The sequence below is a fragment of the Pelmatolapia mariae genome, linkage group LG8 (assembly GCF_036321145.2).
Source record: "Pelmatolapia mariae isolate MD_Pm_ZW linkage group LG8, Pm_UMD_F_2, whole genome shotgun sequence".
NCBI lineage: Eukaryota > Metazoa > Chordata > Actinopteri > Cichliformes > Cichlidae > Pelmatolapia > Pelmatolapia mariae.
Window position 1 is genome coordinate 1,016,601 of NC_086234.1, and position 21,455 is coordinate 1,038,055.

The window sequence follows — 21,455 nt, forward strand, 5'->3', positions numbered from 1 at the left end:
TGCTAAAGCATATAGTTAGGGCTGGACCAGGTGACCCTGGATCCTCCCTTAGTTATGCTGCAATAGACGTAGGCTGCTGGGGGATTCCCATGATGCACTGGGTGTTTCTTCTTCACTCACTATGTGTTAATAGACCTCTCTGCATTGAATCATATCTGTTATTAATCTCTGTCTCTCTTCCACAGCATGTCTTTATTCTGTCTTCCTTCTCTCACCCCAACCAATCACAGCAGATGGCCCCGCCCCTCCCTGAGCCTGGTTCTGCTGGAGGTTTCTTCCTGTTAAAAGGGAGTTTTTCCTTCCCACTGTCGCCAAAGTGCTTGCTCACAGGGGGTCATATGATTGTTGGGTTTTTCTCTGTATTTATTATTGTAGGATCTACCTTACAATATAAAGCACTTTGAGGTGACTGTTGATTTGGCGCTGTATAAATAAATTGAATTGAATTGAAGTGAATTGGCTCCACCCGAGCGCCTGCCTGCTCGGTAATACTCGAAGAATCAGAGACGGGACTTTTTAAATAGAGAGCTGATCCAGACTTCCTGTGTTGGGGCGCTGCAATTTTAATCAATTGTGTAAATGAAAAGTGAATTGACTCCATTTTGGAACCAGGCTGCAACATGACAGCATCTTTGAATACTTTGTGGATGTGCTGCACATGCACTCGCTCTGCTTGTTTCATTAATAAGTCTGAGACAAAAGCTCAGTATGAACTTCTCACAAGTAAAATGCAGTTGTGTAACTTTAGTAATAGAAATACTGAATATTAATATCAGTGTCTTCACCCTGAAGCAGGTGGAGCTGTAGTGCGAGGGCGGCTCCCTCTTTCAAACTCGTGAGCAGAGAGAATCCAGACAGAAACACACAGAGACCAAGAGAACACCTCAGCTGTTTGCTTCTCATTTATTATCAGGATACAGCAGATAATGATTCACACCAGCTATCAGACCTCCACCAAACAGTCAGTGAGACGTTAAATCTGAGTGTGCTGAGCTGCAGACTGAGGAACATCTGGACCAACCGAGAGCTTCTGAGAAAGCCGACAACATCCAAACCTAAACTAGCAGTTACATCCTGTCACAGCGTGAGGCTCAACGTGGAGTCCGGGTCCCCCAGAAAGCACACACATGCACTCAGTGGACCGAGACTCACAGCAGAGACCTCTAGTGGAGGAACGTGTTCATTGCAGCTGCTCTCATACAGGTGAACTACATCAGCTCAAACTGGTCTCCGTCCATCATTTCACTCCACCTGCAGCTGTTTGACAGCTGCTCACTCACACTCTGACTGCTGTTCTGAAATATTTACGTCTTCAACTGACTCTGAAAATTAAAGATTCTCTGGGACTACATGATAGAGGAGAGACAAGAGAGATGAACATGAAATGTTCTGCAGATTTACTGGACAGGACGGATCTTCATGCTGATGGTCTTCAGGGAGTAGTCATAATCTTTCCATTGTTTCCACTCCACACCAACAGCACGGATAGTACCATCAGCCCCCCAACGATAAACCCCGTTAGGGTTTGCAAAGTGACAGTTGTTGTACCAGAACGCCCCCAGTTGTGATTTGGCACAGTTCCCTGGCCAGTTGTCCTGGTCTTTGTCAAATGTGGAGAACTTCTGTCCGCTGTGAGCACTCAGGGCATCTCCTGCAGAAACACAGATGAATAATCACAACATCACCACTAATCCCAGTCAGACTGGTCTGCATGTGTACTGGGAGTGTTCTCAGTGGGCCATGACACAGACTGGACTCATACTGGGGAGTAAAAAGCTGCAGGTGCACAGTTTGAATCATATGTGGTTGACAGACTCCAGTTTGTTCATGTGAACTGGGAGACTTCGTCACACACTAAAGTCATTTTCATTGGTATGTAGCTGATACCAGCTTTATTTATCCCTGAAGGCACATCAGACAAGCCAAGTAGTTAAACTGCAGGTGTGTTTATGGTCCTGACAACCTCACATATGAAGTCCTGAAAACTGAAGGCTCTGCCTCCCATTCTACTTTTAAATACTCTAGGAACAACAAGTAAGCCTGCAGTGTGAGAGCGAAGTGCTCTAATAGGGTGATATGGTACTACAAGGTCATTAAGATAAGATGGGGCCTGATTATTTAAGACCTTGTATGTGAGGAGCAGGATTTTGAATTCTGGATTTAACAGGAAGCCAATGAAGGGAAGCCAATACAGGAGAAATCTGCTCTCTCTTTCTAGTCCCTGTCAGGACTCTTGCTGCAGCATTTTGGATTAACTGAAGGCTTTTCAGGGAGTTTTTAGGACTTCCTGATAATAATGAATTACAGTAGTCCAGCCTGGAAGTAATAAATGCATGAACTAGTTTTTCAGCGTCACTCTGAGACAGGATATTTCTAATTTTAGAGATGTTGCACAAATGGAAGAAAGCAGTCTTACATATTTGTTTAATATGTGCGTTGAAGGACATGTCCTGGTCAAAAATGACTCCAAGGTTCCTCACAGCATTACTGGAGGCCAAGGTAATGCCATCCAGAGTAAGAATCTGGTTAGATACCATATTTCTAAGATTTTCAGGGCCGAGTACAATAACCTCAGTTTGATCTGAATTAAGAAGCAGAAAGTTAGCGGCCATCCAGGTCTTTATGTCTTTAAGACATTCCTGCAGTTTAACTAATTGGTGTGTGTTATCTGGCTTCATGGACAGATAGAGCTGCGTGTCATCAGCATATCATCCTGCCTGGTGTTTGGTACTCAGGGGCCACGACTGAGAACAGGGAGGCTGCACCGAGGGTCATTAACACTGCCCAAAATATCATTGGCTGCCCTCTGACACCCCTGGAGGCCATCGCCAGGTCCTCCTGTCTCAGAGAAACCATCACAGGTGACCCCTCAAACCCCGCCCACCACCTGTTCCATTCTACCCATTCCTCCTCTTTGTTATTCTTTCCTGTTCAGTTGGTGTGGAGCACCAATAATTTGATTGTACATGTACAATGACAATAAAGGCGTATTCTATTCTATTCTATTCTGTTCTGATGCTACACTGACCCTGTATCACTTCGCTCACCTGCCCCTCCGTCCTTGAATCCAGTAAGAGTCAGTTTGTATCCGTCACATTCAGCATCCACCTTAAATGAAGAGTAACGAGCGAACACTTTCTTCCCTTCAAAGTCCTCCATGTCCACCAGCAGCTCACATTTTTGCTTAGATGTCATAATGTTGATCACATTGAGACCTACATTCACACAAGCACACAGTCATAAACATGCAGGGTGCTGTTTGGTACAGAGCTGCAGATCATCCAATAAAACTCTCACCGAGCCAGTACTCTCCAGCAGCGTCACCAAAGCCCATCTTGTATTGATCCCAGGGTCTGTAGAAGTTCACCGTGCCGTCCATCCTCCTCTGGAACACCTGGAGAGGAGGCAGCAAAAACATATTTGGTTTCAGGGAGCACAGATCTGGATTTACAGCAGTGCTCCTGTTGAAATGTTCCCGCGCTGACACTTTTTAGTTACAAGCACTCACCGTCCAGCCTCCTCCTTCTGAGTCCATGTCACAGTACACCTGCACACAAACACCTGTCACACTCTAGCTGCTTAAAGACGTGGACATGAACAGGACCCAGAGTCCCAGAGAGGGTGGACTGTACCTGGACCGCAGACCTTTCTCCAAGGGGATAGATGGTGTACACGCCGCTGCTTTGGCTTTTGTCTTGGCGGCGGATGTCGCTGCAGTCCCTCGGCTGGATGAGCTCCGTGCAGCTGGTCAACACAGGAGCGAGGAGGAGGACGATGAAGACCGCTGGCAGCTGGAACAGAGAGGAAGCCTTTCATTTGCACTTCTAGCTCAACAAGCCTGTGATTCTCCCTCAGCTTTGCCTCTCAGCTGTGCTGAAGTCTTGTTTAGTCTGCACAGGGTGTGGTTAGGCCAAACCCCCCTCGCTGTGCTCAGCTCATGATGTCAGCAGCCTTGGCACTTCTTAGTATAGTCCTGTTGCCTTTCATTGTAAAATGAGTTCATGCTTTGTTATATTGTTGTATTCCTGTTGATCTCTGACCTGCACAGAACAAGAACCATTCTGAACCATCCCCAGAAAATCCAGGCTTAAGTTACCTGGATAAGAGGAAATCCTGCTTGGTGGCACAGACCTCAGGAGCAGGCTATGTTCAGAGTGAAGATGAGCTGGAGGTGTTCTCATTGATTCTTTTATTTACAGCATGTTTTTAATGTCATTTAGATTTTCTGCTGCTTTGTTTTATATGTGCAGCTTGGTAAGCTCAAATCTACTAAACCACTGACTGAAGCCCAGCTGTGAAGTTACAGCAGCTAAAACTATGAATCACTGTCATGGTCTTGGGGCGTTTGACCCCATCTTTTGGAATTAACGGTGTTTTGTGATTTCTTTATGTGTAATATTTTGGTTTTTGGGTACTTTTGGGCCGCTATGTTTAGTTTATATGTTGTCTCTTCTCCCCCTCCTGTGTGTCATTCCATGCCCCCAGCCCATCATCTCTCTCTCTTGTACTTTCTCGTCCCCTCTCTCATCTGCCTCTGCTTCTGTGTGACTCTTCGTCTTACTGTTTCCTGTTTTATTTTGATAGCCTCAGGTTTCAGGTTATGTGTGTCTAGTTTTACTTCCCCTATGGCGTCATGTTCATTTGTGTCAGCTGTGTTTCCACTTCCCTCAATACTCTGTACTTTTAGGAGCACAGACTCAGTGTGTAGTGGATATATTATTGTAGTGGAAATATTTAAGGTCACAAACTTACCTTCATGGTCAGATTTCTGTGGGAGTGAGTATCTGCTGATGTAGATCTGAAAGGAAAGGATTACTGTGAAAAAAGCTGTGAGCCTGTAAGTAATCATCTCATTCAATCATTTAAATCTAATCTGTGTTTAACCCTCTCGAGGCAGGCGTTGCCGATTTGCAACAGTTAAAAACTAACAACCTGATTACCCCACATACGTATTTTATGAGTTGTTTTTTTTTTTTGATAATTTTCCCCAAATATCAGATTTTTCCTGTAACTAAAACTTGATTTGAGCCTGAGAGGGTTAATGCTTTTACAGCAATGTGTGGTTAAAATATCTTGAAAGTTTCATACACTCTATTTGGCAGTAATATTAAAGCACTGCTGCTACGTTACTACAGATACCTGTGTGAACTCACCTGCAGTTGGAGCTGAACACGCTTCAGAGACACCACATGGCTGTTCTCCCTCAGTGTGTCAGAGTCTCCCAGAGTCCCTGCTTATATCTGCAGGAGGGCAGACACATCAGAGTCACACCACTCTTACACTGTCTCCAATTACACGCTCCAAGTTTCCCCAAAAAACACAACCGGGATGTTCTCAGGCTAAAGCACATATCATGTTTGCTATGTGGTTTATTTGCACATATCGTGTTAGTTATTTGCTGATCCATATGCCATATGCCTCCGATACTTCCTGCTGTGATGCACGCATCATGGGACAGTGCAGAGGAGAGCTCATTTACTTGACCCGCTTGAATTCAGTGAGTTCTGTAGAATTCAAAGATGAAGACGTAGGTGCAGTGAGTGAAGATTGAAGATGAAGATTTAGAATTCAAAGCATTTCTGCCCAATTCTGGGGAACCTGCAGGCCATTTGGGGTGGTGGGCCATTCAGGTGGGGGCGGGGCTACCACTGAGTTGTGGTATAGTTTGGGCAGGTTGGGGGCAGTGTGTCTTGTACTTTTTGTCTCTTGCTGATTGACTTGATGGCTGGTGTTGAGGCTCTAGAGCACTCTTTGTGGTGGGCATAGTTAGGAGAAAGCCAACCACCAAACTTACTCAGCAGACACACCAACTCCACATGGATGTGGAACAGTGGACCTGGCAACAACATCCTGGAGAACCATCATGCCCAACATCAGCACCCACACTGGAAAACTTAAACAGAGGTCTAGAGTCCTAACAGCAGCATCCAAGTCAAGCAGCATACTTTTACTTTCAGATTTATCTGATGGCAGAAGTTTAAGAACAGGTCAGAAAAATGACCAGAGAAAAGTGTACGCACACACACACATGCACACACACATGCACACACACATGCACACACAAACACACACATGCACACACACACAGACACACACATATTTAGTTTCGAATAAAGTCTCTACCAGCTGGTCTTGAGCTGCTGTCTAATTTATTTCCTTGTACTCTTCACGACTGATTGATGGCCTGTTTGTTCTTCACTGCAGCACCTCCTCTACATCCTGTTCATCTGCAAACACACATATTTATCTTCTTCACTAATGGGATGGAAAACTTTCACAGTTTATTTTTAAAAATTTAAAACATGTTTCTTTAGCACAGGCTCCTGACTTCCATGTGGCCAGCTACCTGTAAACGTCATCACACCCAGGTCAGCGTTGTTGACATTCAATTAAATTTTATATACAGTATATATCATTCATTGATTTAAAAAAAGCTTTTGACACTCTGCAACACTCCATCTTGATTTCTAAGTTAAGTACTTATGGTGTGAGAGGAATAGTATTGAACTGGTTAAGCAGTTATTTAGATAATAGGTTTCAGTATGTGCAGTGTTTAGGCAACTCATCTGATAGAATGAAAAGAGAATGTGGGGTCCCTCAAGGTTCTGTTTTAGGACCAAAACTTTTTAATTTATATATAAACGACATTTGTGATGTGTCAAAAATGTTAAATTTTGTTTTGTTTGCAGATGATACAAATTTTTATTGTTCCGGAGAAAACTTGAAAGAATTGGCTAAAATTATGGTTATTGAAATGAAAAAAATTAAAAAATGGTTTGATGTAAATAAGTTATCACTGAATTTGGAAAAAACAAAGTTTATGATATTCGGAAACCGAGCAAAGGAGGAAGAGAATAGTATTATCTATAGAGGGAGTATTAATTGAAAGAGTGACAGAATTGCGTTTTCTGGGTGTAATAGTGGATGACAAGTTAACATGGAAATCTCATATTGAACATGTTAAAAAAAAGTTGGCTAAAAGTATTTATATCCTGGGTAATGTAAGATATATATTAGATTACAAGAGAATGAGAATAATATATTTTTCATTGTTTCTACCATATCTGAGTTATTGTGTTGAAGTATGGGGGAATACATATGTGACTAATATGAAACCATTATACTTATTACAGAGAGAGCGCATCGAATTATGCATAATGTTAAATATAGAGAACACACTAATAGTTTGTTTATAAAATCGAAATTATTAAAACTAGAAGATATAGTGAAATTACAGACATTAATTATTATGTTTAGGGCAAAAAATAAAACACTACCTCTTAAGTTACAAAGTTTATTTGTATTGTGTTCAGAAAATGGGGACGGCAGAAGGAAGTTTTACTTTAAGCATCGGTTTGCTCGAACCACACAAAGGCAAATGTGTCCAACAGTCATAGGCATAAGAAACTGGAACTCTCTCAATGATCATCTTAAGTGTTGTACAAATGTTTCTCAATTTAAAATCTGCTATAAGAATAAAATACTAAATCAATATGAAGAAGTTGAAAATAACAGAGTTTAATTGTTGGAAAAATTATCCTTTTAGTTTGATATTTAGTGGTATTGCTCATTGTTGAGTACATTGTTCTGTTTGGTTTGTTTTGTTTTGTTATGTGCAGAATATTGTCAGAGTGTAATTTTGGTTGCCTACTTGTATTGTCACAGATAGGGGGCAGGTGTCAATAAGAATTTATTCTTCTTCCTGCTCCTTTTCATGCATGGAAACAGTGTTACTTTAATTGAAAGGAAGGTTGTGTATGGGAAATGAATTACTGCTGTACCATGTGTGAAATAAAAAAATGAAATGAAATGAAATATCGCCAAATCACAAGACGAGATGGCTTATAAGTAACAGTTTAGCTACTGCTGAGGCACATGGTCCATTATTAGAGATAGGTTGATCATATTAAAGATTGAAACATTGATTCATGGTAGGACTTCTTTGAGCAATCTTGTAGGAATGGGGTCTCAGGTGACGCTCAGGTATTCAGGACATACGGCCAGGGGCGACTTTAGCCCATTTTTGGGGGTGCTTCAGCACCCACAAAATGAATCAAAGCACCCCAAAGATTTCTTACTTTTTTTGACAATATTTGCTGTTTGTGGGACACACTACTAAAAATATAAAAAGCATACAGTACCTAATTGAGATGGAACATTTCAACAACAAAAATATAGATTAGGGGTGCTCCGCCCCCGGGCTGGGGCCCTGGCTGGGCCTTGGGGGCTTGGGTCCTGGTTGGTGTGTCTCCAGGGTTGTGCGCGGGTGGGTGTATGGGGGCTCAGCCCTGGCGCGGGGTGCCGCCGGTGCATCAAGCCACCTGAGGGGGTCTTCAACTGGTGGGGGAGGCTGTTACATCTTGCAGGAGGTCTCCTCTCTCCAGGAACTCACTCTGCAGGTGGGGGAGATATAGGAGAGGTGGAGGAAGAACTCAGCCTGGGTGTCTATTGTCTTGTGTAGTCTGGAAGATGACGGGGTGGGTGCAGTTTTCTCTGTTGTGGGGTCGGGTGGGCTGTCCCGGGCTCTGTTGGAGCGGGGGGGCTGGGAGGAGAACACAAGAGACCAATCTCTTGTGTTCTGGGGGCCTCTGGATGTCTGGAGCCTGGATCTCCTCTATACCTGCTTCATGCCCTGGAGGACGGGGCTATGGCCCCCCCACACCCTCTAGCAGATCATTATATGAAGGAACCTTTTAAATACAAGCGCGCTCATGCTCACAGGTGTACACACGGGTGCTCACACACACAAACTACACCCTTTTTGGCTGCTACCTCAAAGCACACTGTGCGCTGTCGATCTTACGTGCTGCACAATAATGTTTAATATTTAGTATTTACTGTCATATTCCCATAGATCATCGCGATGATGTTGTTTATTATATTGCTCTTTTTTTTCTCTCTGCTTGTTTTCTCTTTTTTCTTTCTCAACAGGTGATCCAGGTGATTGATATATGTATTTTTTGTCTGTTTGTTTTGTTGGTTTTTGTTTTTTGCCCTTTATCCCCGTCCCTCTTCCCCGCTGTTTTTCTTTTCCCCAGTCATGTCTGTCCCGTGTGTAGCAAGTGAAAATAAAATAAAATAAACAATAAAAGCAAAGGTGAATCAAATAGACAAATACGGCAAAGGTCCATTTGGTAAAGTAAATCCGTTGGGCATCTTTCTTTGCCTTTAGACAATAATTCTGATGGCAAAAGAACCAAACGGGACAGGCGGGGAAAAAAAGAAAAAGAAACGTCTTTTTGTGTTTTCTTGTTATCTTTGTTTAATACTTAGACATATGGGAAAGTTTTCAGTGAAGAAGATAAATATGTGTGTTTGCAGAGGAACAGGATGTAGAAGAGGTGCTGCAGTGAAGGACAAACAGTCCATCAATCAGTCGTGAAGAGTACAAGGAAATAAATTAGACAGCAGCTCAAAAACAGCTTTGAAAGTAAATACATTGCAGCATCTCTTCCATATCCTGTTTGTCTTCAAACACACATATTTACCTTCTTCACTGATGGGAAAGAAAATTTCCAGAGTTTGTTTAAGACATGTTTCTTTAGCACAGGCTCCTTTAGCGTCATACAGCACGTGTCTGACAAGCTTCATCATGAAGCACTGATACTCAGGTATTCAGGACATATGCCGGTCTATCCTTCAAGCTCAGGTCCTCTACCAGAGGCCTGGGCGCTTGAGGGTCCTGCAGTATCTTAGCTGTTCCTAGGACTGCGCTCTTATGGACAGAAGTCTCGGATGTTGTTCCTGGGATCTGCTGGAGCCACTCACCTAGTACTCCGATTACCACTGTATTCATGTAACCGAGGGTTACATGAATACATGAATACTGGGGTTACTTGCATAGTAGCATTCCAACAGTGCCCTATTTTCATCTTGCCCCTCTTGGTCCAGTAGCCCACTTCTCATCAGGGTGTCCTGGTTCCTCAACACCTGATGTGGACCCTGTTAATCCGGGCGACGTCCGAGCTGGTATGGCTTCATATTTCTGTCTCTCGCCCATGTCCAAGGTAGGCTTGGTTAGCATGGGGGGTTTAGCCTACGGCCCCTTAAGCTGGGCATACACTGTGCGATTTTTGGCCCATTTAGAGCCGATTTTTAAGTTGTGCGAACGTTTTGGGGATCTGCCCGAGTTTCGCCTTAATCGTGTGTCGTGCATCGTGTAGTATACATGGGGCAATGAGAAGTGATTAACACCTCAGTTGATGGTGGTGTGTGTGTCTGTGTGAGTGAAAGACAGAGAGGGAGAGCGAGAGACAGATTTTGTGTTATAAGCTTCATGTTATGGACGCACAGTGTGAGCACTCAGGTCGCTTCAGAGCATCGGGCGGTATAGTGTGAGACCCTGCATCGTGTCTAGGGTTGCCAACTCCCTGAAAAATAAATAAGGGACACCTCGTGGCCAGGGCCGGGCAACCCAGTTGTCTTCACCCTTCCCAGTGTGGTGAATTTTTTAGCTCTTTTTTTTGTGTGTGAAATTATTTTTTTAACCATTTGACTTTGATTTAAGTAGATGCATATTCTTTGTGATATGACCATATGGGAAACAAATGATCATTTAGCCATTTATTTTTAGCTCAAAATGACAACATTAACACAATAAAACAGGTCTCTTTCTTAAACAGAAGCCTGTCATGCTTAACTTTTGAGAATATAAGTAAATCTTTCTTTAAAAGAACTCTGTCCTGCTTAACTTAAAATTATATAAATTAATAGAAAACAATAGAAAGAAAAATATTCTTGTAACAGTGCACATATAGTGCTTTTAGTACAATTGGCTTCAGTTGAGGTATTATTTCAGCTTTTCTAATGCTAATCAGCTGCTGCCGTTTGTAAACCTGTTTGTTCCCATGATTACGCATCATAACTCATCATCATTATTCATCTATGTATTACTTTTATGTATTAGTCATCTATTTGTTGTAATCATCTATCCTTGCAGTTGTTTATTACACAAAATAAATGATATTATCACACTTCTGGCCACATAGCGCTGATATTCACTGCACATGCCCATATTAACCTTAACCAGAGGGTTTAAAAAATCAAACCAGTGTTTACATACCATATCTGCTTCTGCCGTGGCCTGGTGGACAAAAAATTGGTTAAGGGTTCCCCGAGCTTTCACGCCCCTCATGTTCTTCATGTGCCCACCATTAGAAGCATGCCTATGGAAAAAGTGCGCCGGCACACAGTGCAGTGCGCTTTATAGGTGTTATCGTGCACTTTTCCAGCCAGGTGTTTTCCTTTTCCCATTCCTCCCTGTACTTTTGCAGCCTTTTTTTCTTTCTCTGAGGGGAACAAACATTGCTGGTCTAATGCTGGGCTTACACTGTGCGATTTTGGCCCATTTTGAGCCGATTTTTGAGTCGTGCGACCGATTTGGTGATCGGCCCGATTTTGGCCTTCATCGTGCATCGTATAGTATACGTGGGGTAACAAGATTAACACCTCATGACCAGCTCCCGATCATCAATCGCTCGTGAGGGTGTCACCGCAGCCGCTCACACTGCTCACGCGCAAACACGTAAACGTCGGTGAAAAAGACGGAGCAGCACGGCTGTGCAGCGTGTGATCTGGACACAAGCGATGGAGGCACAACTTGTAGTACTTTGGAAAGCTCATCCGAGCCTTTTCGATGTGGCCTCACAAAATTATCACGACCACAACAACCGTGAAAATAGTTGGATTTACATTGCTGCTCAATCACAGCTGCCTGATCAATGTTTTTCATTAGCAATTTAGCAAAGTTGATGGTGGTGGTGTGCGTGTCTGTGTGAGTGAAAGACACAGAGGGAGAGGGAGCGACAGATTTTCTGTTATAACCTTCATTTTATGGAGGCACAGTGTGAGCACTCAGGTCGCATCAGAGCATCGGGCGGTATAGTGTGAGACCCTGCATCGTGACCTACCAACTTATAACCCTGCGAGTCAATCGTGCAGTTTGAAAATCGCACAGTGTCTGCCCAGCTTTAGGTGTACTGTCGTCCGAGACTTGCACCGCAGTGTCGGCGTTTGTTTCCCTGTTGGCCATGCTTCTTGTTGTGGTCATCTGTTGTCTTCCGGTATTTTCTCCGTAAGCGACCTTTCCTCGACCAATGAGATAAGCGGTAATCTGAATTGTCATACTCGAATTGTCATAAGTGTGCTGTCAGCTCATTGGTCACAAAGCAGGAGAGGGGCTGGGAATTATGTTTTCAAACAAAGCGTTAATTCCATTAACATTTATAGACTACTTTTGATTCTCACTGTATTACGGGACAAAGTGCGTCCCTTATTAGCTCAATACGGGACGTGTACTTTTGTTTCTAAATACGGGACGATTCCGTTTTTTAAGGGACGGTTGGCAACCCTAATCGTGACCTACGAACTTCTAACCCCTGTGATAAAAAAATCGTACAGTTTGAGCAGAAGCTGAAAAACATGACTTAAAAAATCGCACTGTGTATGCCCAACTTTACTGGATACAGACGCCTCGGTCACGAGTCGAACCTACGAACCTATAAACCTACGACTCCTGCTCAAAAGACATGTAGTATTACTGTGCGTGTAGTCTAGGAACACAACGATGACCTCTAGTGGTCTTGCACAGGATGGTTCACTGGTATCAGATCTATAAATCTATTACCTTTGGCTATGAACAAAATAAATCAGAGCTCGGGAAGACGCCATTCTCCTTTTCTTCTCCGTCTTCATGGAATACATTGCATACAAGCTCAGTTGAGTTCACCTGCAGACTTTAAAAGACATACAAATGTTTTTGTGAAATCATCTTTGGGAACATTAGACAAATTTAGCTATTTTGTTGTTTCTTTTTTGTTGTAATTTTAATATGTTTGTCTGGAACATTTCTCTCTCGTAAATGAGACGTTGAGTCTCATTAGGACTACCTGTATAAAAAGATTAAATAAAAAAGTTTAATATCATCACATGAAAACCAAACTACTCCCTGTTTATCTTACAGGAAGCTAAAAGAGCTGTTAGAGGTTAAGCTGAATGGATATATTGTCATGATTGTCACGACCTGCAGGATCGGCTAGGCGCTGATCAGCATCTCTCCACTCCTAGCCCCCCTTCTCTTCTCTTTTTCCTCTCCCTCTCCCCTTCTCTCCCCTGTTTTGCCGGGGCGGAACTCATGGCGGGTTCACGCCCCCTGCCCCTCACGTCTTGTATATAGCACTAACCCCGCACTGTCTGTACGTACACCTGGTGAAGATCTGTAATAAACAATCTCTGTTTGAACGCTACCCAGGAGTCCTGCGAGTGGATCCTCTAAGCAACCCGTGACAATGATAGGCTGTGTGCAGGTAGGCAGGAAAATGACCCAAATGCAGGACTCTTGGAGACGGGACTTAAACTCAAAATAATAATAATACAGAAAAATACCAAAATACAAGAAACTGAAAATGGTGGGTCGAAAATGACCCAGAGCTGTAACATATATTGCACATGCTGCCATGCTAAGCTAACTAGTGTTGGGATTAAATAATTTGAAGTGCCTCAATAATGCTATGCTTTTTTATTAATAAGTGTTATAAAGTTATATAGTGTAGTATTAAGTGGACACAGCCCTGAAAAATAAAGGCATTAGACCATGTGTCCTTCGGGAGTAGAAAGCTGCAGACTCTCACTCACGCTTGCCTGGGAAACGTACATAAGAGGGGACCATCTCTAGACGAAAGTTACTGAGACACTGTTGTTTAGACTAGAATGAGAGAGCTTCTGTAATAAAACTGTCAGGTGCCCGTCACCATTTTGAGATCCGTGGCAACGTGTCATGCAGGACGCGTCTTCCTTCTAGAAGTAATGTGAAAGAGAAAAAAAGTGTTAAATGGTCTACTGAGCAGTGTTTTGTCTTCCATCAGATGCCTCTGAGGAATCAAAAGAACCCGGTGAAATGTTGATATTTACAATAGCCACAGTCATTCTTAGCGCTTACAGACATGCTTTAGTCAGCAGTCATTTTGTTGTTGGAGGTCCAATCTAGGAAGCCTTGTGGTCCATTTCAGCTGACGTCTTTGTTGAATTCTCAATAAGAGAAGTTTGTAACCAGGAATCTATAACAGATTCTGACGCAGGCAGAAGAAGCAGATCAGTAAATATTTCTGCAGAGATGCTAAAAAAATATGCATTAATAAAAAGATTATACAGCCTCCTGTATCTGCTTATATAGCAGTGGAAAAGTTGAAGCTCCACACATATATGGGCAGCATGTACAGTCTCATACGTGCAGCATATGACCAGATAAATCTCACTCTTCAGTCTTCAGGGTACCGGTATCCAGTGCCATTATGGCACCCGTTCTGACATAAACGGTAGTAACCAGACCGAAAAGCAGCGCACATTTCGGTGCTTTTTTTTCCCCCCTGAGATGTCATACACTTTGGATTCTAGCCAATCATTTTACCTTTCCAAGGATAGTAGAGGGGCCCAGGTACGTACGTTCTTTTAGAGCAGAGCTACAGATTAAAAATGCCCAAGGCGAAGCGGTCAAAAGTCTGGCTGCACTTCACAGCAAAAGATGCAAACTCAGCAGCCTGCAACAAGTGCTTTAAGGTGATACTGTGCAAAGGAGGTAACACCTCGAATCTGATGAAACACCTGGCGACGCATACCGTTTTTTTAAAAGCCGAGAAATGCACCGTATTTGATAGCTTGCTGTGAGACCTCACACCGAGCACATCTACTGCGGGTGTGGTGCCTGTTATCGGACCCGGAGTTAGCAACATCCCCCAAGAACCCGAAGAGGAGAGTCCTGGCCCCTAGCCCTGCCAGTGTAACAGAAATGATGACGGATGATGATGGCAGCAGCAGCCGTTCTTCTCTGGGTCAGTAGCTTAATGTTGTTCGTGTGTAATTTACGTTGAGTAGGCTAACCACGTTATTAAATTAATGCACGTAAGGTGAACTAGCAAACATCGTCGTAGTTACATGCAGCTGTCTTCTTGTTTGATAGAGTGATACCATATATGTCCTATAGCTGCAGAAAAGACTAACATTGTTATCTTTTTACAAAAAAAACAGCTAAACATGAGAGATTTTAGGACAAAGTTTGTGTTTTCCATTGTTTAAGCACCGGTTCCAACCAAAGGAGGTATGTTGTATCAACAGAAAAGGCTAACTTGGTTATCATTTTGCAGAAAAAGAGACTGCTAAAAATAAAAACATAAGAGGTTTTTGGACAAAGTTTGTGTTCTCTATTCTTTAAGCACCGGTTCGAGCACCGTTTAAGCACCGGCATCATTTCAAAAGTACCGGTTTGGCACCGGTATCGGATAAAACCTAAACGATACCCATCCTTAATCAGAGATGACCTCTGCCTCTGAGATCACAGCAGCAGAGCAGAGACCTCCTCCCCTCAGAGGTTAGGGTGAAACCACAAAGTGACTTCAACCTGTTACATGTTCAATTCCCACGACACAAACACATTCTTGTGTGGCTGTCCATCTCAGAGAGCAGGCGTAACAGACATCAAACAATAGCAGCTGCGCTGAGAAGGACAGAGAAAAGCATGAGAAGATTCTTTAGAACAATTCTGAATCCTGTAAGGTCATCGATCTTTATGGACCCATGATCTCTGTGAGCTCCATCACCAGGCAGAGAGCAGGAGGTGGTGATGCACCAAACATCATAAAACCATGTTTGTAATCCGCTCAAAAAAACAAACAAAACAAAATAATCACAAGTACCGAAGTTTTGGTTACTTTTGTTTATTTTAATAATGTTTAATAATGTACCAGACGGTCTCTGCTAAAATGAAGCTCTGGTACCAGTGAACATAACCTCTGTACACATGCTAGGCACGTCTAAAGGAAAACAGGACACACCTTTCAGATATGCTCTGAGATGAATGAGTCATGTTAAAAAAAATGTAGAAAAAAAACAATAAATTCAACTGAAGAAGTAAAAAATAAGGTCAGAGTTTTATTTTTTAAATATTCCTGTTCTGAAAATGAGAAAGGTGAAATCAAAATCTTACTGTTGATCTTACACACACACCCCTCATCTTTAAAGACAAATCCTGCAGTGGAAGAGTTTCTCTCATGTGTGACCTTTCATGTGTCTCTTCAGATTTCCTTGTCGGGTGAATCTTTCTCCACAAACACCACAGCAAAATGGTTTCTCTCCTGTGTGAACAACAGTGTGTCTTTTGAGTGTAGTCTGCTCTCTAAACGCTTTCCCACACACATCACAGCCATACGGTTTCTCTCCTGTGTGGACGTTTGTGTGTCTTTTCAGCGTATTCTGCTGTCTGAATAGTTTCCCACAGACATCACAACTAAACGGTTTCTCTCCCGTGTGAACTCTTATGTGTCTCTTCAGAACGCCCTGCTCTGCAAAATGTTCCCCGCACACGGTGCAACCAAAGGGTCTCTCTCCAGTGTGCACTCTGGTGTGTCGTTTCAGAGCGCCCTGTTCTGTGAACCTTTCCCCACACATGCTACAACCAAACGGTCTCTCCCCTGTGTGAACTCTCATGTGTCGCTTCAGATGGGTTTTGCAACGAAATGTTTTCCCACAGTCGTCACAGCCAAACTGTTTCTCTCCCGTGTGTACGCGCATGTGTCTTTTAAAGCTGTACTGAAGTGTAAACCTTTTCCCACATGCATCACATCCGTAGGGTTTCTCCCCTGTGTGCACTCTCATGTGGGATTTAAAGAGCGTCTTGCGGCTAAACGTCTTACCGCAAACACCACAGCCAAATGGTTTCTGTCCTATGTGAATTTTCATCTTTGATTCTACATTTAGCTTCAAGCTGAAATCGTTCTCAGCAGCCAAACAGTTGGAGGACATTTTTTCTGTCTGACCTGTCCTCAGTTTTTGAAGAAAGTCCTCTTGCTCCAGAGTATTTACACTTAAACCAGGCGCCCTGCTGTCCTTCAAACTGCCGTCGCTGTCTTCATTTGAAGGCCCAGAAACTGAGAAAGCTTCCTCCCCGTCACCACCATCAAAGCTGTTGTCAATCTCACAGACACCTGGAGCCTCCTCAGCAGTATCTGGTTGTTTGTGGTGGTTTGGATCCAGGTTACTGGCTGGTTCTGGTTCTCCACAGTAACCTTCATCACTTTCTGTTTTTATCAGTTTAATCGAGCTGCTGTCTTCAGTTTGGCTGTAAGGACTCTCTTCTTCATCTTCCCTCTTCACCCGAACAGCGATGATTGGGAATCTCATCTCCTCCTGCTCCCACCCATCAGCCGGTGCTCCCTCCCCATTGGGCCAGAGTTCCTTGTGTTCCTCTTTTATTTGGAAATGATCTGGATCCTGCTGCTCCAGACTCGGGCTCCAGGGAACCTCCTCTTTAATCACCACCACCTGCTGGATGTCTGCAGGTAATACTGAAACACAAACAAAACAAACACTGAGTTTGTCTCATGCAGCAGCGCAGATAGAGGACATCATTGAACGTCAGTGTGTCACACAGACTCAGTTTTACTCTGGGACATGTCAGCATTTCCCACCTGAAGCTAAAACAGAATTACAGAATGAATCAGAACTTAAACCAGCTTCCAGTTTGGATTCAGGAGACAGACACTATCTCTACTTTTAAGATTAGGCTTCAAACTTTCCTTTTTGCTAAAGCATATAGTTAGGGCTGGACCAGGTGACCCTGAATCCTCCCTTAGTTATGCTGCAATAGGTGTAGGCTGCTGGGGATTCCCATGATTAATAAAGTTTTCTTCTTCACTCACTAGGTGTGTCCAAATTCATGGGCTGCATCCTCCTGAGGACCCGGCCTTCGCGGTCTACGTTAGCTGGGTCCTCAGAAGGTCGGGTAGACCGGAAGTAATTGGCTGTGAAATTGGACGGTCTAGCCTTCAGATTAGCGCCACCGCTGTCTCGGTGGAGTTTAATAAACTCGGCTGTCTGCTCCTTGCTATCTAAAATATAACAGGACACTGGCGTAAATTCTAACATCTCACACTTCTGTTTAATCAGTTTTCTGTTTGACGTTTATTCAGCTGTGTGAAAACCACCCAGGGGATTAATAAAGTTTTATTTTATCTAATCTAATAACTTTAATCTCAGCCAAACCGATTTACTCAGGAACAAATAGAACACTGAAAAAAGCCAAACAGTAACATTTTTAAGTTATCTAAGTGACTTATATACCATGTTTAACCTGAGTAGTGAAAGACCACGGTGATCTGAAAATGATGTGCCGGGAGTTGTGCCATTCTCAGCAGCTCTAGTGACCCTCGAGCTCCCGGCTAGCTATCGAGCTGGTGGGTAACAGATGTCTCTGAAAAAATCAGAGCACTTTTGTAAATATGTGATGTCTTGATAAACCGAGCAGATATTTGAGGTTTACACAGCTACATTCTCGCCTGAAAATATGTTAAAAGTTTATTTTGTGACCCAGAAAGAGTAATAAGAGTAATTTTAAAACTTAGTAGCGGCCGCCATTGTTGGAAACTGGAGTTTGGCTGGGCCGCGCTATGAATTCTGGGATATGGTGGGCCACGAAGGACACAGCCAATCCATCCTTCAAATTCGGGGAAAAGGACGCATTTGTCAGCTGCATTCGGAGGAGTCTACGAATTCGGACAGCCTTCGGCGCGTCGCTGTGACGTAATCAGTCTACGAATGCGACCTCAGGAGGATGCAGCCTATGAATTTGGACATCCCCACTATGTCTTAATAGACCTCTCTGCACTGAATCACACTTGTTATTAAGCAGATGGCCCCGCCCCTCCCTGAGCCTGGTTCTGCCAGAGTTTTTCCTTCCCACTGTCGCCAAGTGCTTGCTCATAGGGGGTCATATGACTGTTGGGGTTTTCTCTGTAGGGTCTGAACTGAATTGAATTTAGCAACTATAACATCATTCCAAACTCTGCCGCTTCATCCTTAACGATTCATAACGTGGCGTCCTGCTGATGTCATCGTTCTGTTGTTGCTCTGTGTAAATGTGTTTTTGTCTGTTTCATGTGTCAGGAGGTTTTTCATGTGTCTCTTCAGATTTCCCTGTCGAGTGATTCTTTCGCCACAAACACCACAGCAAAATGGTTTCTCTCCTGTGTGAACAACAGGTCAGTGACTCTACGACCCGGTTAACAGGAAGACGTTCTGTGACTTCAGCCTCTTTAAATGACGCTCGATGGCCATTGTTGTTGTTGTGATTAATTATTTAAATGACCTTTAACCTCTGAGGTCACCTCGTCATAAAAACTGCTCGCACACAAAAATGTGATGAAAACCTTGTAAAAAGTTTGACTTTTCCAGAAAAATAAACTTCATCCACCCGTGCTGGTCTGAGGAAGAGCAGGAAGTACGTTTGGTGTGTGTTGGAATCTTAACGTCCAATCTGCTTCCTGTACCTGAGGTCAGCTGTGCCAGCCACAGGCTCTGAGGAAGAGCTCACTCCTTCATCACCTCTACCTGATTTCAGGGTGGATTTCTCCGTGTGTAGGCTGTGCCCTCCTCCTCCAATCAGAGCTCGGCTTGATATCCAGGACTCGCTCACAAAGCTACACTAAACTCAGCTGCTGACAAACAGACTTCACATTTTAACAGCTGAACTTTTCAACATGAAGTAAGAACTCTGGTTTCCTTCATCATCATCAGCCTGCTAACCTGAGCTGCTCAGAGCCACGACATCATCTGAAGGTCCGAGCTCACGAAACAGGCCCATATTCATCCAGGCCATGGAGTCAGAGCAGCTCACAGGACTGCACACTGACGGCAGTCAGGATGTGCTCTCACCTGTTCTCAGGTACATCTGGTACGTCCAGGTGGGAGTTGTGTTTTTAAAGCTGACTAAAACGATTGATTCACGTTGACAATCAAACAAAATCTTTTTCTGAACACGAGCCCGACTCTGAGCTGAATCAGACGATTAACAGGTGGACTCATGTTGTTTTACTGATCTGTGTTTCAGTTATTATTTATTAATGCCGAGCAGGTCAGTGACTCTGAGCCTGAAGCCAAACACCACAGCAGAAAGTCTGACTAACACGGATAAATGAATAAAGGCTCAGTCTGTCTTCATGTTTGGAGTTTTTATTCACTCATGTAAATCTCTTCAATTTAAACTTCGCCCTGGCTGGTTTTTTAAGCTGTTTCTATGGATACCGATTTCCTGCGTGGCTGTGCCATAAAAACACGCTCACTGGGCCGTGTGCGCGCCGTAAACCGTCCGGGTGCTACAAACAGTTCCGCCTTCTTCAGCACAAAATGCTGAACTATGAGCCCGATGGAGCAGCGGGCTGCTGATGGAGCTGACGGAGGGCTGGGGTGAACGGCACCTCCGTCCCTCAGTCCTGCTCGGAGCTAACAGCTAGCTGCTCCTCCACTACCGCTCCGTTAGCTCCTCGGTTCTTACCGGAGCTCCGGTCTGTGGCGTCCTGCCGGGGCTCGCGGGCTTCGGCGCTTCGAGCCTTCGGTCCACCCGTCGAGCGCGCGCTCTTAGAGTCCCGCCGACTCACATATTTACCTCCGTTCATCGTGTCCTCGCTCCTTGTGGCCTCAGACACACACCGCGCCTGCGCAGAAACGCAGACCCCCACCCCTCCGAAGCATGCTCCGTCACCATGGCAACCGCAGCCTCCAGCGCAGAGACCGTACATTAGATAGTCTTGGATCAGCCAGACGGACGTCCCCATCGGTGTGACGGACGCAGGAGAAAATATGAATAACAATAAAAAAAATACACGCTGGGGTCACACGTGACATGAAAAAACCCCGCCTCGTTTTATTTGAACCTGCATGCGCGCGCGGAGTGAACCCCGCCCCCTGCTGCCTCATTTTAAAGTTACAGATGTGACAGTGAACAAACAGCAGCTCTCTGCACACCTGATGATGTTGTTCTGAATGTAAATGTAAGCAAAGTGAGAGCGTCAGTCACACTTATGATCATCATGCTGCGTCTACATTAACAAGCACAGTGACCAATCAGCTCTCATATATATACATATATATAAAATATAAACTGCATTTGTTGCCTATTGTGCTTCATGATGCTGGCAGTCCTGCTCCTGCAGTCTCTGTACCACACGGTGGTACCTGAGCCAGCCTGCACAGATGAACCCAGCCCAGTTCTGTGAGGTGAAGGTCAGGGGTGGAGGCCTGCAGGTGGAGCGTTTCCTGCCCCGCAGCGGTGTCGTCTTCATCTGAGGATTAAAACATGGCTGTGGGTCTGCAGGATTACGGACCGCACGGGCAACAGAATGAAATGAGTGCTTACATAAGAAGATTAACTCCAGTCCGTCCACACACACGCAAACACACACAAACACACACACACAGTCACACACACACACACAGTCTCTCACACACACACACACACACACAGTCTCTCACACACACACACACCTGCCAGCTCCTGTAATCTCAGGAACACAACGTCACAGCGGTAAAGTCTCTGCTGCTTCCACTCAGCTACAGGTAAACTGTTTCTTATAAAATGCTGTTAAAAGTTTCAGTAACCGTACATGAAGCATGTGGGTCGTTCACATGTTCTT

The 21,455-nt window shown here is 44.0% G+C and overlaps 2 protein-coding genes across 2 annotated transcripts; both read right to left on the reverse strand.

The window, feature by feature from the left end:
- Nucleotides 1–1,397: 1,397 nt before the first annotated feature.
- Nucleotides 1,398–4,758, reverse strand: LOC134633413 (microfibril-associated glycoprotein 4-like). The gene is made up of 6 exons (XM_063482260.1): nt 4,753–4,758; nt 3,633–3,791; nt 3,509–3,547; nt 3,298–3,394; nt 3,048–3,215; nt 1,398–1,651 (listed from the first exon to the last, which is right to left on the reverse strand). Exons 1-6 carry the CDS (start codon nt 4,756–4,758, stop codon nt 1,398–1,400), a joined length of 723 nt encoding a protein of 240 aa, XP_063338330.1.
- A 10,922-nt stretch (nt 4,759–15,680) lies between these two features.
- On the reverse strand, nt 15,681–20,613 carry LOC134633555 (gastrula zinc finger protein XlCGF57.1-like). Its single transcript, XM_063482399.1, has 2 exons — nt 20,318–20,613; nt 15,681–17,333 (listed from the first exon to the last, which is right to left on the reverse strand). Exons 1-2 carry the CDS (start codon nt 20,595–20,597, stop codon nt 16,039–16,041), a joined length of 1,575 nt encoding a protein of 524 aa, XP_063338469.1. The 5' UTR covers nt 20,598–20,613; the 3' UTR covers nt 15,681–16,038.
- Nucleotides 20,614–21,455: the final 842 nt, after the last annotated feature.

Excerpts from the sequence above, each read along its gene's own strand:
- LOC134633555 (XM_063482399.1), bottom strand. The coding sequence starts at position 20,597 with ATGGGGACGTCCGTCTGGCTGATCCAAGACTATCTAATGTACGGTCTC. Across the intron at positions 17,334-20,317 it reads CGCCACAGACCGGAGCTCCG|TATTACCTGCAGACATCCAG; the intron begins GTAAGAACCGAG and ends TTTGTGTTTCAG.
- LOC134633413 (XM_063482260.1), bottom strand. Across the intron at positions 3,395-3,508 it reads CAGAAGGAGGAGGCTGGACG|GTGTTCCAGAGGAGGATGGA; the intron begins GTGAGTGCTTGT and ends CCTCCTCTCCAG. Across the intron at positions 1,652-3,047 it reads ATTCAAGGACGGAGGGGCAG|GAGATGCCCTGAGTGCTCAC; the intron begins GTGAGCGAAGTG and ends GTGTTTCTGCAG.